This window comes from Cariama cristata, unplaced genomic scaffold, assembly GCF_000690535.1.
Source record: "Cariama cristata isolate BGI_N322 unplaced genomic scaffold, ASM69053v1 scaffold6687, whole genome shotgun sequence".
Lineage (NCBI taxonomy): Eukaryota > Metazoa > Chordata > Aves > Cariamiformes > Cariamidae > Cariama > Cariama cristata.
The window spans coordinates 31,066-49,468 of NW_009624815.1; the positions used below are offsets into that span (position 1 = coordinate 31,066).

The window sequence follows — 18,403 nt, forward strand, 5'->3', positions numbered from 1 at the left end:
TAATGAAAAATATTCCCAGGTATGAGTAACAAATTACTGTTCCCTCAACCATATGAAGTTGCAGATTCTGCAGTTCGGTTCATCATCGTAACTTGAAAAGAGATGACTTTTTATTAAACTTACCTAATAAATGCCGTTTTTCTATGGAACTCAAGGACCTGGATTAATTCAAAAGGGGACAGAGAGAAGCGCGGAGAAGAAACTTGGGGTGTGGGGGGGAACTAGAAGGGGTGAAAACTAGAGGATGGGAAAGAATAAGAGAGGGGAAAATAAGAAGGAGGAGGAAGGGCAGAGGGGTATAGAAGGAAAATAACATTTAGAGAATTAAAAAAAACCCCAAACCACAAAGCTTTAAACATGAATGCTTAAGTTTTTCAGGTGAATCCTGAGCGTCTGGCTTAAGCTCATCTTTTGAAGATTTTACTAGTCCTTTCATCTTAAGACTCTGCATTAGGAATTCCTTTCTTCTATGCAGCAGCAAGGCTACCTAAATGTCCCAAACACGTTCATATGCTTTTTGTGTTGTCTTCTCACACAAAATTAAAGTTTTACTCCTTTGTTAAAAGTTTCAGTGGTCTGGGACAGAAAAGAAGGTCAAAATACATCACAGTTAGGGCTGAAATCAACAGGTCAGCCCTTCAACTGCAACCTAAATTTTTCTACCACATAAGTAAACTTTATCTTTGCAAGACAGAGAACTTTTACAGGTCTGTCTGAGTATTGTGTAATGAATCCTAATGGCAACACCCGTCAGAATAGTTCAGATCAAGTTGATTCTGTTGGGAAGGAGAAGGAAGAAGGAGCAACAATAGAGTAACAACTTCCGTAGCCTCTCCCACTTCTATTTCTTAAGACTATGAGAAATTGAGGGTTATTATAAGCTTTATCATCTCCCATTGTGATGCAAGGTACTCTTTTCCTTACTTTGCCACCTCTAGCAACCACCCAATATCCTGCACAGACAAATAACTCTTTTCCTAAACGCAGAGGAACAAAAAAAAAAATTATACGGTGTACCTTAACATGCCCCTAGAAGGCAGGTACATACTCTGAGAAATGATGCAGAAATCAGTGCAGGGTGGAATAAGAGCACAATAGCATACCGCTTCTGTACGTCTTCTCAAGGCGACATTAAGATGTAAACGGGGCTGCGTTTTGAAGGAAATTTAAGATGAACTAAGGTAGGGTTTTTGGACCAGAATAAGCAGTTACTAGAACTAAGCAGATATGCCTTGAAGTACCACTGGACACCAGAACATTACCAGCCTAGTATTGACTGTGTTCCAAAAATAAAATGACAGTTGGAAAAGAAGTGCTATTTAAGAAAATGCAACCAAGTTAGAGAATGAAAGTTATAACTAGCTGTCCAGGAACACCGAGAAACAATTGGCCAGTGAGCTCTCTGCGGTCATTAACATACAAGAAAATAACAGACAGGTATATAATTAGCATCACTCTAGTCACTTCTAGAGAAAATAGGCTCTTCCCAGCCTCCACACCTTCTTTAAATGGGGTCATTATTTGGGCTGACAAAATAATTGTACTGATAGAGAGGACTTCTGTAAGACAGCTGGCTTTGTCTTGCTTATCATTCTGATAAATGAGAATTTCAAAGATGAGATGAGGAAATTCAGAACAGCCAGCACAGAGCAAATACAGGTATTTCTAATTGAGTATCAAAGGCATTGCTCCGCCTATAACCTTGTGTCATTCTATAGCCTCATAAGCAGTTAAATGATTTGAAAGAAAATACAATTTCAGACAACTTTTGTGATGACAAAAACGTAGTGGAACAATAAATAATGACAGTGAGAAACGAATCATGAAAAACAACACGAGTTGCCTAGAAATATACTTAGTTGACAAACTTCCATTGTAACACAATCAAATGAAACTTCAGTACATTGCAGACTACTAATTGCATGAAAGTCAAAAACTCAGAAAAATTATTTCAAAAACCCACCCGCCCACCCACCGATGTGCTCCTTGCAGAGCCTAGAGCCTGGAGTTGGTGCCTTGGGGCTTGCCACTACACCTTGCCATAACATCCCGTCCTTACCATTCCTCTTGCTGGTGGAGCTGCAAAGTAGTCCTTAACCTGCCTGAAGCAAAGTCAGTAAGATTAATACACATGCAGTTTCTTCGGTGTTTTAAACTAAGGTATGGCTAAGGAGGACTTAAGGAGCGCTCCGATCAGCCTTCCATTAGCAGGCATGGGAGGGTGGTGACTCCAGCTGAACGTGAGCTCTCAGTGGCACATTCTTGTTGAAATTTGCGTCATACTTTGATATATACGCTGGAACAAAATACTAAGCAAAAATAAGAGGTATCAGTAATCGTGCTTCTATATCGACAAAACTGTCTGCATATAGTTATAACTGCCAAAACCAAACAGTGAAGAGGATTCAGAACAAAAATTCAGAATGAATAAAAAAAGGCCTAAAGAACTCATCGTGGAAAGGGTATTCAGTTTGTGGTTAACAGCCTGCTTCTACTGGCCAAGCTTCCCTGAAAACCCTTTTGCAAAAGTTTGTACCATATTAATTGTTTTTGGCTCAAGACACACAGGCAATGCTACACGTGCAGGCAGAAGCCTTAGGGCAACAAGTGACCACCTCAAGCACAGTTCAAAGCAAAGTTTTCCAAACTATTTCTAGAAAAGAAAATGCCACTGTGTTAAACTGCAGAAACCTAGTCCTGGTCACCTAACTCTGGAAGCAAATAGGACTAAACCTTTACAATAAAGGTATTCTGAAAATATGGTCCTATTTTGCAGGCACAGTACAGTTACTCCATGCACTCAGAGTGGATCCAACCATTTAGTGGCTCCTTAGCCCAAAGCATGTTGAACACCCAGGTTGACTGACTAAGAGAGACCTCTTTAATTTAGCCAAGGAAAACTATTAAGAAATGCCTTGGCCAGTCTAAGATTAAATTAATTTAACCAAATCTTCTACTTGTGGGGGGAAAAAAAGAGCAAAAATTTAGGTAAAACTCAAAATAGTAATAATAAAAAAAAACCACAACCAACTATTACCACTGAAGACTCTTAATGGTAGGGAAACGTTTCCCTAGGGGAAACGGATTCCTGAACAAAATCAAGGCTGGTTAAAACTTCCAAGTTGTTACAGCAAAAACAAACCCTATCATTTCTGCAAGCAATTCATTTTTTTCATTTCTGTTATGCAGAGCATCAGATTAGATGATGAAGATGGGCTCTGCCAACCTGCAAATTTGTAAAACATCATCACTACATCTGCGGGGAACCAAGGCAGAGATAGTAAGCAATCACACAGGAAATTTGTGGTTGAACCAGAAACTGAACTCTTGATTTCCTGAAATCCAGTACTGTACTTTTTAACCACAAAAAGCATCTTCTTTGAGGGGGAGGAAAACCCCATAATGAAGTTTAACGTACAAAAGAGAAACAGATGATTTGAATATGCAGACTTGGGTAAAAACCCAATTTACTGAAGAAACGTAGAAGTTTACTTAAACACAAATGTTCTGTTTTAAAAAGGGAGGTTGTGCAGATGCTGCAATCCAGAGACCCAGGCAGATGTCGATGGCCATACTAAAAGTACGCTTCCAGTGGCAAAGGTCCAACTTCACGTACTTCGGAAGTAGCCACAAAATGGAACTGGTCCCTGCGACTATTACAAAAAGGAAGAGGCCACGATAGCTTGCCTTACTACACAAGAGAGTGCAGGACAGATCGAGGAGCAAAGAATAAGCAAAGGTTCCATTTTAACCACATTTAATTTCAAGTCCTTTCTGAAGATGGACAAAATGGATAGGCTATTTTGGAGATCAGAATAAATCCTGTATGACAGTTTTCTACTGTTACAGGTATCTGTATTAAGAATATTCATTGATAGCGCCCTGGAACAGCACACATTCCCTTCAAGGACACTTCCCTAGTTCTTTCAGCCATTCACTGCAATTTACTCAGTAGCAAAACCAGGTAAGTTCCTGCCTCCCATATGGATCCAAAAATCACTCTATTTGTGGATACTGTGCTCCTGTGGCTCTCTATCTTACATCCTATTATCTTAAATTTTAGGAAGCTGTTGAATACCTTGCAAGTAAAGGATGTGTTACACAAACAGTTAAAGCCTTATTTGATATATTACCTTGTTAAAAGAAAGAAAGAAAAAAAATCCTACGAGATTTTTCTGAAGCAAAAAAAGGTATTCTTTCCTCTTTGCCTCCCAATTTCAAAATTGCCTGGGATAACACCAGTGTCTCTGCACATTTTAGATATGCCATGCTTGACTTACTCCTTGCCTAAGACTTTATTTCTCTAGACATCTAGACAATTTGAGTCCAAACCTGGCACGCATACCACACAAAGGAAACATACAGCTGACTTGCCGGCATTGTTTCTTTTTAAGTGGTCATTGCAGTGCTTTCAAAGAGAATAGGAAATGGCACAGGAAGGAAAAGCAATTATTCTAGGTGTCCCTCAAAGTATGCCGCAGAACCAATGAGAAATACAAAATAACTTAAGAAACATGTAAAACATAAAAAGAAAAGACAAGATTTCTATGCCAGCCTCCTCCCAGCCTCCCCCCGGCCACCTTGGTGCTCGAGCAAACCCTTCTTACTGCACAGGGACACAGGAGCTCTCTCCTACGGCTGTAGCTCACTTCTCTTACGGGCTCACTGGCTTGGCTATCCAGCAACACCGAGTACCGCATTTCTCCACCTCTTCGCCACTATGCAACTTGACGGATTTTGCACAGATGGGTTAAAAATGCGTTTGTATGGCAGCAAAACAAACAAGGAGCTGTGGCCCTTCGCATGGGAGGGGCTGCTTTTCTGCTGCTACAGCCTATGGACCTTTAATAGAGAGCACAGGACAGGGATCCAAGTGTTTCCAAGTCACAGCGTTATTTCTTCATAGCTGTCCCTCAGCCCTCAAGGCCAGAAAGGGAAGGGCTCTCTGCCTGACCTTTCCCTTTGAATTTTTGTAAATAATTAGCCCACACCAGACATAAGCATAACGCAAAACAGCTGTAGAACTTCCTTCCCTTCCGTCCTCAAGCAGCAAAATCCGTTCCTTAGCTGCTCCTCAAAACTAGCGGCAACATCTCTCTGAACTTGGTACGTGAACAGGCTTACATTTTATGTCCGCAGCCTTGCCGTTTTGCATTATTCAGCTCACAGGCTATTGAAGATGTATCTCCAACTATTATGAGTAGAACCATGTTCCGTAACACATTAAAACCAGGTCTGCTCTTCAGCTGTATTGCCTTTCAGAAAGAAAAAAATTGCTGTTTTTTTCAAGACACAGGATTTATTCTGTCCCCACCCAAGCTGAAGCATAACAAAATAATCACATTAAGGTTTTCAAGCCATTTCCAGAAAATACTCTCTGTATCTTCCTTATCTACTTACAGAGACAGAACTCTGTTTAAAAGTCCAAAATGAAGACCCTGAATAGGGTCCAACAAAGGACTGAAAGCTCAGGCATGTTCAGTATCTTCAGAGCAAATTTTTGTTTAGCCGATGGTTCGCTATTTTCTCAAAACCTTATGTACCTATACGTGATTTTTTTAACAGAGAGCAAGGCCCCTGCCATTAGTTTAGGTTTCATACCTACCATTTTAGTTTAAATGTTCATATGCCCCTATGAATGTTTACTACGATTCAAGCAGCACTTGCAAATTCTGAGAGAAATTCAAATACTGTATTTTACCTTTGTCTATCTGATATGAAGGCCTATATATACCTCCTAAGCAAACGAATATAACATCATGAGATGTTCTAGGACACAGTTTACATCACACTTTGTAGCCCAACTGCTTACCAATTTTCAAGTAAGACAAAGCAAATGCAAGACTTGTATTTCTTCAAAGCAGCACTGCGCAAGTAAGGTTTAGTGTCATAGTTCACAAGACAGCAAACTGCTTTTCAGGCAAGAAGGGCAGTAAAGTACCCAAATCTGAGTTGCTTCCTTCTCCAGAATTAGAAATAACTCCCCCCTCCCTTCAAAATTAATAGGTATTTTGAATAAAGTGTCAAAATGTACTACCCACCCCCCTACCCACGTTTCCTAGGTATTGCATTAAAATGGAACTACAAGCCTTGCAGTAATCCAGAAGAGGACACACATTTTGCAGCTTTAGAAAAGACAGCAGTAAATCCTTATTTTCCAGGTATTTCACATTAACCGTGCAGGGTGGGAGCAGCAGAGATACAAGTTTAGATATGCATTTCTCTGTACAAAATTAGAAACCTGCTAGAGTGGCATTATAGCATCCAAAACTGACATTTAAAATATTACTGGTAACAGGTGGTATAACTAGTCAGAAACACCTAAAAATATTTGCTAATTGACATAATATTTAGACCATCTTTCAGGCCCCCAGATAACAGAGAAGTTTTGAAATGCAAAATGTGTTAGGAAGTGACGGAGAGCTACTGCCTATCAGTTTTACTTCTTAACTCTTCCTGAAAGTAAGGATACGTGACAAAGCTTAGACGCAGGTTAATACAGTTTTTCCCTGCTGTAATAGCTTTCCACAAATGGTGCATTTAACAATGCAGAGGTCTATTCCATGTGCTCTGCTTTTAGTTAAGTAACTGAAAATGATACCTTGCGGTTGATCAGTTACCCTGCATACCAAAAGACCCCTGTACACATACTGAAGACAGGCCACAAACTAGAACAAGACATTAACAGCACTTTTAAGGTATCAATTTATTGCATATGTCAGTACATAAAAATAGAAAAGTGTTTTTTGTAAAATTAATTTTATTGTAAAAACCAGACTAGAATGAGAATGTAAAACTTTGCCACAATTAGCACAGATACAGTAACATTTACGCTTTGGCTACAAAACTTAGGAATACTTTGTAAGACATTTTTGCTTTAACTATATATTGAAGAAAAAACAAATAAAAAGCTTGCATCGTATATTCAATGACTGTTTCTGAATTGAAAACACAAGTGTTACTTAGAACTTCAATGTGCTATCTCTATTATACACTTCTGCGGGGATCTACTCTAAATGACCCAAGCAGGATGGCATTGTCAGTTACTCTTAATGGGGTACATCAGGCTGATCTCACTACCTGCAGGAGGCACCGATTTTATATTTGGCAGAAGTGCCCCTAGCAAAAAAAAAAATTACCTGTCATTAACAAAAATAAAAACTTACTTCTCAAGAATTGAATTAGGAAATACAAATGGAGGTATGTCTGCATCTTTTCCACTAACAAAAGAGACCACACCTGGGACTCTCAATTCAGTCTTGCGTTCTTCACTGTAAACATCCAACGTGACGCAAATGATTAGCTTAGAGATGCTGGTATGCATATTTTGTATAGATAGTTAATCCATCTGCCCTTCAACTGAGAGATTGTCTGTAGCCTACCAAATGTATTTGTGCTCTGTTTCTAATTTTACCTGAGAAATGAACATGAGGGCAGCTACACCAGTTAACATTTCTTCAGATGAAAGCATAGCTTATCTCTCTGCATTTCACAGTTCAGAAACAAATACTGGGAATGTAAACTTGGGTTAGCAGCAAGCCTCAACTATTTCCACTAATTGAAACCACACACACATGTGCGCACACAAGAGCTTATGCTGGATGTTTCCTTACAAGGACTCGACTGCTACAGCTGTTCAACTCCTGATCCCACCACCTTTTTTTTTTTTTAAGTTAAAGTTCCTCTTATAAAAGAGACAATTCCTTTAATAAGCATATTTAAACCAAGAGGCTTTCTTACTAACCTGTGAAAATAACTCAACTTCCTCTTCCTAAACTAGAAATTTATATATACAGGACAAGTATTTGTGAAACATCTATACAAAAAGGGAGAACTGTCAAGGGAAAACATACAACGGTATTAATTGGAATAAATGCAACAATTATCATAATACACCTTTTGGCAATTCAAAGTTATTACTACTACGTTGCTGGCAGTTCAACTTTTTAGCAGCAGATAACTGTGTGTTTCCATCACACAGACCATAAACCAAAAACAAGTCTGGACTTGTCAGAACAAGTTTCTTCTCCCTTCTCCCTCCCTTATGTATGTACAGCAGTGGAATATTTGCATTAAAAAGAATAATCATTTCCGTCCTATTTTCTTTCAGTGGATTTCACAGCCAATGCAACATGGTAACAGACATTCATTCACAAGTGCATGCACCCAGCCCATTAAGGGAGAAGTAAAAGTGTGCATATGTGGAAGAAACCACATTAAGTGTAAAGGATGCATATAGACAATCGTGTCTCCTCATACCCAATACTTGCAAAATCACCCAAAGTTTCATCTTTATGTCCTGCAGACAATACAGTGAAAAGATATGGCTCGATAATCAGAAGTCGTGTTTAGATACAGTCCGCTTTGAACAGCTCCAGATTGCCCTAATCTAATGCCACACATTCGACTTTGACTTAGCAACTGTGTGCCCAAATGACAATACTTCATTTGGACAGAAGTGCCACATAATAGTGGGGGTATTTTGGGTTGAGGTTTTTGTTTGATTGGCAGAAAGTGGGGTAAAAAGTCATGTTACTTTAGACATTGACATTTTACGGAAAAAAACAATGGTTATTTAATGGCAAGTTATGACAACTTCTGAAACAATTACTTTCTCTTCATTCTGTCTCTAACAAGTAATCTATTCTTTTGGCTTTATCAACTGATTTTTAGAAAAGCAGGATTTGCCCACTTATTTTCCTTCTCTCCTTGTATCTTAATTCTGAATCAATGTGAAGTAGGTGAAACAATCTATGCAAGTAGCTCACATTGTCATTTTCGAATACATTGGCGAAGGGGAACACTCTCTTAACTCCCTTCTGCTATATAAACACTCACCCTACCCCAGCCAAACATCACCAATATACCTTCCCCACTCGCCTCCCTCCCCAAAAAATACCACCACCAGAAGGCTGAGGAGATACTTTTGGTTTCACTCAGATTTAAAACTATGTTCTGTCTGTAATGATTTTAGGTCTATAGATGCAAAGAGGTCTACAGCTTTTTCAATCAACTCTGATAAAAGCTTCGTAAGAGTACGACAAAAGATACTTACCAGACAAAACAGCAACTTCTGGTATGTATATGCTTATTAAAAAAACAAACACAACCCCCCCCCCCCGCCCCCCCCCGCAAAAAAAAAAAAAAAATCACATTTAAGTAAAGATGTATCACTATCTATAAATTGCTGACAACTACTACCCATGTGTACCTAAGACCTGTAATTCCATGTAATAAATTTTAGGAGGCATAACCATTAAGGCACCAGTTCAGGAAAGCAGTTTTATTCAACCAGAGAACTTAAGCACAAGCTTAAAATACCCCTGTCCATCAGGAAACAGATTTTAAGTGTGTGCTGAGATGCTTTTCTGAATCAGGACAACATGGCAGAAAAGTTTATTTAAAAATTTCAATCTGGAAAGCAATTGTACAGATTGTGTGGAAGGCTTTCCACAGTTCCATAAAAAAAAATATTTTGAAGAGGCAAACTATCAGCTGCAGCAAGTGAGAAATTAAACCTGCAGAAGAGATTTAAACAGCCCCACGCTCCAACACAGACTGAGCTAACAGCATACAACTTTGCTGTGACTACCTACAATAAGGACTCCTAAAAACACCCACCCCCTGCCCCCCCCTCCCAAAAAAAAACCCCAACCAACAAAACCCAGCATTCAGTCAGAATCAAACTCTCCCGATTTAAGTACTGCTGGCTCCGAAATAGCTTCAAAAACCCCAGCAGAGCGAAAGAAAACTCACTTCTGTTGATGCTCAGGCTACTTCCACAGGGTACAACAGAACTGTAAAAGACTTTTTGCAAGCAAATGGGTACAAGTGTTGTAATAAATGTCATCTCTGTCAGACTAACTAAGCTTAGGTCTACTGAATTTAATGCACTGCTCATTTTTATTGTCCTTGCTGTAACAAATGTATACATTAATCTCTAATCACGTGATCATTGGTAATTATTTGGATTTGTTTCTTTCAGAGGTATAAAGAGCATGGACATTTAACTATACCAGCCTAAAAAAGAATAAAAATCAAACAGAAATGCATACTTTTACCTTGTATGACAGTCCTTTCTATCACACCACCCACTCTGCCTTGGGAAATCCCACCTCAAATGTGCAAGCAGACTAACACCACAAATAGTTTGCCTGTACGTTAGTGAGGAGATAGCTTGGGCCGGAAAGGAGCTCAGACGGCACTGCTCTCGTTTCGAAGGTAATTCTGTTTCCTATGAAGAAATTGCCTGGGCAAAATCCTGAAGCCACGATGTTTAGGCACACACAACTTCCGGGCACTATTATAATACAAATAGTAAAATGAAAACAGGGAAAGCGTCTTTTCCTGTTCAGCTGCAGTTTGAAATATATATGTCTGCATAACCATAAAAACCAGTAATAACCCAGAATAGTATACCTGCAAGTATACTCTACCATTAATGTTATTTTATATTATTTAGAGCATTAAAGACTAATACAAAATTGCAAGGAGTAAAACACTGATCTCATGCATGGCACACTTTAAATAAACTGTAAGAGAATCAACAAATCATTGTGCTAACCATGACTGTCCAAAAAGCCCACACACGCAGCAATGAATACTGAAGAGCCTTCCATTACTCTAAACTAATACATTCTGTAATACTTTTGTAGCAAGTTCCTTTAATAGCATCTGTTGTACATATCAAACAAATGGAATATATGGACAGAGAGACCAAAAAAAGTATGAGAAAGACATAAAATGGTTCATTTACAATGCTGCAAATGTAAAAGTTATCTGGAACATCTTAATAAAGCATCAGACCTTTCCAAGTTTAATTTCACTCTTTAGGCAAGTACAGACATGACACACATTTAAAAACGGACATTCTCTTACCACTTTTCACAAATCAAGGTACAGTGCAGGTACTCACCCCACCCCACCCCAGCGAAGAGTATCAATTATATTATTGTTACGTTAGATGACGTTTTCGCCATTTCTTCAGGGGAGTGACTCTTTATTACTTCTTTGATGAACTGTTCGAGTGCAGTGAAATAACCCTGGCACTGCCAAGTGTCATTATGAGTTCCATCAGGAAATATTGCCAATCTCTTAGTCCGAGCTGGGGATAATTCATAAAGTTGCTTCATCATAACTGGTGGGATTAACTGGTCAGATAACCCAGAGATGAAGAGAGAAGGCATTCTGCACTGAGAGATTTTTCTGTAGGACAGAAATTTATTTTTGTAGCACCATAAAGGAAGATACCTCATTGGAAAGAAAGAAAACAAAGTGCTGGCCATATATGGGATGCTAAGAAAGGTGTTCTCCACCACGATGGCAGAAATCCTATGGGAATTTTCAGAAGCTAAGTGAATAGCTACTGCTCCCCCCAAGGAACGGCCAAAAAGAAAAATTTTTGTTTTATCGAGATCAGACCGAGTCATCACATAGTCTAACACAGCCTCAGAATCTAGGTACAAACCTTCTTCACTTGCTTCTCCTTCACTTTTTCCATACCCTCTATAATCGACAAGAATTAAGTTGACTTTCAGGTTTACCAGCATCAACAAAGCATTTGGCAATCTGTGGCCAATGTTGCCTGCATTCCCATGAAAGTAAATGATGGTCGGAGAATAGGCTGCATTGTCCCCTGTGTATCTCAGCAGAATAAGATTGAGAAGAACTCCATCTTTGGTTTTGATGAAGATATTTTCATGTGGTATACCAGTAGGCATAGGTACATAAAGGCGGGACGAAGAGGGCTGTTCAGGAAAGTAAAGCAGCACATCCTGGAATTTATATAATATACCCGCTATTGATACAAATATTAATATGAGTAGTATAATGCCTCCGTACAAGTGAAAAGTTACTATCAAGGGTAAAAGACAAATACGGCAGAGACTCCAAGACCAGGAAGCCACAGCTAGGAGCCATCTTTTAACAAAGGTCCAAAGCATCCATGACTTTTCCATTGTAGAAGTCAGTGATCTTTTACTCCAAGTAAATCCTGCAAAAAAACCCCAAACATATATGTATAAATACAGAGAAAAGAAAAAGGAAGCGATTTAAGCATTCATACTTGCAGAAGATTAATGGCAGGTCAACACATTAAAGCATAAACGTCAAACTTGGTGGCAAACTCCCTTCGAATTTTTGGAAACCATTTAACTCTGTAAAACAAGCGGAAAAGCAAATCATAAGGAAAAGGCTTTAGAGCTTGTCAAAATCCCATTTACATGATTTCAGCAGGCCAGGTCCATCAGTAGCACTAGAAAATTGATTGACTGGGACCACAATAATTTATGCTCTCCCTCAGTCTTCCCTACCGACCAACAGAACCACCATACAGACCGTGTCACCACTTTGTCAAAGCTTCTGACGGAAGTAATTCTAGAATCCAGAGAAGGCAAACAAAAATAGCCTTTATTTCGAAGCTGCTGCTGATTGAGGCCAAGAGGAGCACTCAGTAAGCCTACGCACTGCACTATGCAGCCAGCGGAGGTTCGCAATGCGGACCGGGTCCGCGACTGTTCAGTGACTGTCTCGCAGAATCTTGATCAACTCTGCTTACAGAACGGCATGTAAACTGGTCAGAAGCAAGAGACTCCTCTGTAGTAAGATGCCACATCGTAGTTACATTTATGTCAGCTGTTTTGCTATGTTTGGATTGGTTCCGATTTAGTGAGAGTTTTCGACTATCGGATCAGTATTCCATATTACATCTTTAGTTGAATGGAAGACTATCATCACACAAGACCCCTGAAAACAGATAACTACGTTATTCTCTGCTCAATGAAAAGCACAACTGCTGAAAAGTCCAAACACGAAAACAGACTCATAACAAAACCACACGCACAGCATAGAATGAGGAGACTGATGTTAATGATAATGGATTAAATCTTCTTTCCAACTGTAAGAGATAGTTATGTCTCACGGCGTACACAGAATCTCTCACATTATTCACTGCTGGGTTCAAGTGTAAAATGGAAATAGGCAAAACCTGCCAAACCTACAGAAGAACTACAGTAACCATTCAGTCACCACTGAGCTGAATCACCATACTGCCTGGAAGTGACAACACAAGCTCACTTGCTTAAGAACACTCTAAGTTATATAGCAGATAATTACAGTTTAGACATACTCAAAAGTTATAACCTCCTGAAGTGATGTAGTGCAGTAAGAAGCTGACTTAACTCCAAAAGAGCCTGATATGCAGAGATGCATCCAAGCGTTCCAATTACGTCAAGGACCCACGTCAAAACAAGCTGTATGACCTAACACTACCGGAGAGGGCTACAACTGCAGCAGCCACCTTGGCAGAATCAAGTGATAAAAGGTAACCTCCACAGCCACAGCCCTTCCACTCCACAAATACGATAAGCACTCAATATGACCAGGAAAACCTGCTATCTCTAGTTATTTTATGCACCGATTAGATATAAATCAGAAATAAACCTGTTATATCTTAAGATTCACATATTAACCAAAGGCAACATGAAATTAAACTTTTATGCAGTGCATCTACTCCAAGTATGTAAGATTGCTGAAATATAATAGTCGAAAGAACAGTTATCCCAACTTTGTTCTCTTATGTTATCTATGAGCTCGTGTTCAATATCCACAAAGTATGCACAAATATTGTCTATATGAAAATTTAATTCTTGTGATCCATTTCTCTAGTAAAGAAGTCAGAGTAATTAGCAGACACATAAAGTAGAGATACTGTAATCTGTAAGAGAACTTCCTAATGAAGTTGACAAACACGTTCTGCCTTATGTTTCATGACTAGAACATTGATAATGACACCATAAAAATGCTCTCCTCACCTACACTACTCAAAATTTTGCTGACTTTCTTACAAAATGAAAGTGACTTCAAAAATGCTTTCTCAACAAGGCACTCACAAAAGAATAAGAGACCCATCATTAAAAACAACCACTAAAAACCAAAGAAGTAACAAAAATCTTACTTAAGGCGACCAAGTTTTGCAGATGGCTATCCCATATGCACTAAGGATTGCTATTTGAAGACTGATACAGCTGATTTTGTAAGCTGTGTTAGTTTCATTTGTGCACTGTTTCTATTTTCATTTCAGTAGGATAATATTATTAAAATGCTATACTACTGAGATACTGCTGCTGTGTGAATCCTTCTGATGTATATATTGCTGTATGTATAAGAATATTGCTACTGGAGTTGCAAAACCAATGCATCCTACAACTCCAACTCAACATGCAGTAGTTAGCAGGAAGAGTAAGCTATACCGCCACAAACTTTTCATACTCACCTACGCATTTAAGTAAAGCCGACTACTCTGCACTAATGAACAACTAGATGACTACCAAAGCTTTCTTCCGAGCTACACGAAACTTTGCTAGTTCCGTCCATTTCCAGACTTGAATCAGACCATGTCTCTTACCTCACATCTCACTGCAAGTTTTGCTAGCTGGAGAACTAAGATACAAGTTTCTCCTAGGTTCTTCCCCTCCTCCTTCCAGTACCAACTGAAAGATCACTTGAAAGGAAAATGATGGTTTCTCAAAACAAGCACACAGGCCTAGAAAAGACCCTAAAGCACATCAGTGCAAGCTCACTCTCAATACAACTACAAACTATGCCTTCTGTGGAGCCTAAAGTCGCAGGCCTTCCAAAAATCATCTTGTTTGACCTGAACAGTAGAAGATAATACAAGCAGAACCAAATTTCCACTTAAAGGACATAAATAAAAGGGGTAAGCTAATACAGTAATTTTCAGTGAGTGATAAGGTGTTCCTCAACACTTTTTGAGGTGTATGAGATTTCAGACTGCTCAACAAACACACTACAAGACTACACACACACCCCCCCCAAAAAAAAAAATCTCTTCTTGGTCTTCATTTCCCATTACTGTTGTGCTGGATGGGGAGTTACAAACTCTTCAAACAGTTTACAATATAACACCTTATGATGCAAAAACTCTATGTTGAATTATGAAGAGCACCTGTTGCAATTCTCCTGTATCTCTGACTTTTGTGACTAATAGGATGCCAGAATAATCAGGGAAAGGCGGGGGGGGGATAGGGAAGGAAAGGGAGAACAATGTGTTTGGACTGTGACATCTGAGCTGGTCAACCTGAGAAACAGAGTGGAACTACTACCCAGACGAGCCCATTTCTCTTTCCAGATAAGACTCCTTCTGTTCCTAGACTACAAGAACCACTTACAGACTTGCTCCATAACTGCCTGACATCCTAGCTAAGGCAAGAAGCATGCACCCCTTTACCTCTTCTAAAAGAGAACTTTTAAATCTACTTCTGTCATCTACAAATACAACTCGTTAATTATTTTTTTTTTTAAATGGCTGTTTAACAGGATTATCTCAGTTATATTTCCTTCCACTGTCAGACACATCACAGTTTTACAGAGAGATGGCATGAAACATCATCTATGTATTACAGATGGAGACACTGGGACCAAGGGAAGTCAGTAAGTCGGCCAGTGGTAGGCTAGTGGAAGTCTGTTTCAGCCAGGGAAATAAGGTTTCTCTACAGATTTCCTTTTCATATCTCCCAGATAAAACATTAAGCCCTTGGAAATCATTCTTGCTTCACTAAAAAAGCCCTTGGTTTTTTGGAGGAACCTTATATTGCAGCAGTACATTTCAAGTAATTGTCATAACAACAAGGTTTTCCTATAACAAGGCCTCACATCCCACTTCACAGCATACACAGTAACAGTATTTTATAACTGCTGATTATTTAAACTAAGTTAGAGGCTATGAAAACAAGCACAAGGGAGATTTTTCAGTTTTTTAAACTTGTCATGAAAGTCAACGTCTGTGACAAATACACAGTCATCAACAGCAGAACCATATAGGAAAACAGCTACCTGCTAAAACTAAGTACCTCTTGTATTAATGGAAATTCCTACATAAACTGTTCTTGCTCTTAGCTACCCTTACTACTAGAAAACATTTCCTAATACTTAAAAGGAAGGGAGACTTAGTAACTTAAATTCTTTACTTCTAGTTCAATGTTTACTAACCTCCAAATATGTAACCTACCTTCAGTTTCTCCAGACTACATAAGCTCAGTTCCTCTGCATTCTGCTCAGAGACGATGTTCTCTTAGTCACAAATATGATCAGAGGTCTTTCGTCTAGCATCTATCTGCTTCACATTTCCTCCTGTTCCTCTGATAATGCTGCATTAAAAAGGCTAGCCTTTGCGAATGCTGTTGGTTCCTACAAGTGTGTTTTTGATGATGCTCGTAAACTTCAGAGACAAGTAGAAGACAAGGTTCTATTGTGGAAACCATTAACACACAACAGCAGCAATGCGGCCCAATTCAACATTAAGACCTAATGAAAGTAAGGCTTAGCCAGACTGCTGCTGTACCTTTGGCTTAAAGGCCACGAAAGACCAGTTCAGTTTACACAGCCACAGAACTGTATTGCCTCTCAAAACAGAAATGAAGTTTAGAAGTGATGAGTTTCAGTTTTATGCCACAGGGATATACACATATGCAGATACGTACACACACATCTGTCTCTGTACATCTCCACTGCTGAATCCACAGTCCAAGATTTATTGCACAGACCTCTATGTTCTATCAGATGAGCCACAAATCCCATAAATAAGTAACTACTGAAAACGTAAATCACAATAAAAATTGAGAAAAAAATAAAGTCTTTACAATTAAGACATTTTAATAATATTCTGCTGTGCCCTAATGCTATTCCTAAATGGTGAATTATCAACTAAAGACCATAAAAACACAAGTGCATACTTAAAGTACTTGGGAACAATTTTTCATTCATTTTGAAGGGCAGATGAAATTACTCTTGTATTTGCCACGAATTCTGTTGTATTTTTTGTCTTTGTCCACATTTTTAATATTAAAAAGTTCCATTTTCATACACTAATCACATTATAAAACATTTACCTTTGGATGTGACGATTTCCCAGGCTTCATCTCTGCCTGAAAGACAATTCCATTTATGAACTTTGAGTAAAACTGCTTTTGAATTACACAATTACTGTTTGTCTTCAGTTACTTGAAAGAAAATTAAGAAGTGCTAACAGCCAATACCCCTAGGAGTTATACCTGCTTTACTGATGAAACCATGTGTATCATGTTCATGCTCCTCCTATCAAGCTCAGCTCATTTGAAACATCTGATGAACTTGAAAACAACATCTTACAATGAAGTTAAAGAATCACAGCGAAATGTCCTGGACTATACGTACAACACACAGTATAAAACATACAGAGTGCATAACAACAAAGTTATGCTAGGTTTACATTGCCTCGCCTCCTTAAAGCTAACTTTTAGTGTACGAGCAGCCTTAAAGTTAGCGCTAAGAAGAGCATTCAGGTGTTTAACGGCTGCTTTCTCATTAAAGAGCTTTAAGAAAAAGTTAAACACTCACTGCAATCCTTCAGATTTCACAGTTTCAAATCAAACAAATAAACAAAATGAGGTATTTCTTGAGAACACAGAGAAATACCTGAAGACGTCAGTTCCTTTCTATTGCACTTCCTTCCCCTACACTCCACCACCTCCAGACACAGACAAGATTTACACAAACTTTACATTTATGCATATTTATTCAGAAGACTTCTGTAAGTAGAAGTATTACATCCTCAACTGTAAAAAATTAGTTTCAGAGGGGGAACTAATCTGGAAGAAAATCTACAAGTTCAGTAAGGACAAGAAAAATACACTTTCTTAGCACTAAAATCTTACAGAGATTCTCATGTTAAAAGAAAAAAAACACCAAAAAATCCAAAACACCAGAAAAGTAGTTACTCCTAACCACGGAAAAAGCAGAATACAAACAACTAAGTGTCAGACATTTAAGGGCTCTGGCTTTTAAAATCAGCAAACCACTTGTTCTACTTATTTCAAAGAGCAAACTTCCACAGCTCTGCATCAAGTGGTAAATATTCATAATTCAAATTATTTTCCCCTTAACTCTTCTTATACTTCCCCTCCCAACTGAAAAATCTTAAGGCACCTTACAAGCACATCCTGAATTATGACAGGACCGTGTAAAAAAACCAAACTGACAACAAACCAAGGGCAATTATCATATTAGAGCCTTAGCCTCCCAGGGGCTCCTAAACCACATTGCTTCCCAAGCATGGTAAATTATCTCCATTTTCACCTAAAAGCAACACCCTGCTCCTCCTTTTCAACAGATTCACTCGGTACACTAAGCAACACTAAAGTTATCGTCGTCTGCCCCATCCTCTACCGGCATCCCCGTTTGCAGCAATCGTTCCAGGGGGCAGCGCAGACAAACGAAAGGCTCAAGCAAGACCTCGCTGCCATGACCCCAACGCTCCCTCCCAGGGCTCCGCAGGACGACCCTAACGAACTCCTAACGGCGCTACCAACGCAGCCGTGCCTCGGGAGAGACATCCCGAAAGGCCAGC

General features: G+C 39.0%; 1 protein-coding gene across 1 annotated transcript; it reads right to left on the reverse strand.

Annotated features, from left to right (window-relative positions):
- Positions 1-10,669: 10,669 nt before the first annotated feature.
- ABHD13 (abhydrolase domain containing 13) lies at positions 10,670-16,938 on the reverse strand. The gene is made up of 2 exons (XM_009703315.1): positions 16,908-16,938; positions 10,670-11,992 (listed from the first exon to the last, which is right to left on the reverse strand). Exon 2 carries the CDS (start codon positions 11,955-11,957, stop codon positions 10,944-10,946), a length of 1,014 nt encoding a protein of 337 aa, XP_009701617.1. The 5' UTR covers positions 11,958-11,992; positions 16,908-16,938; the 3' UTR covers positions 10,670-10,943.
- Between the last annotated feature and the right edge of the window lie 1,465 nt (positions 16,939-18,403).

Excerpts from the sequence above, each read along its gene's own strand:
- ABHD13 (XM_009703315.1), bottom strand. The coding sequence starts at position 11,957 with ATGGAAAAGTCATGGATGCTTTGGACCTTTGTTAAAAGATGGCTCCTA.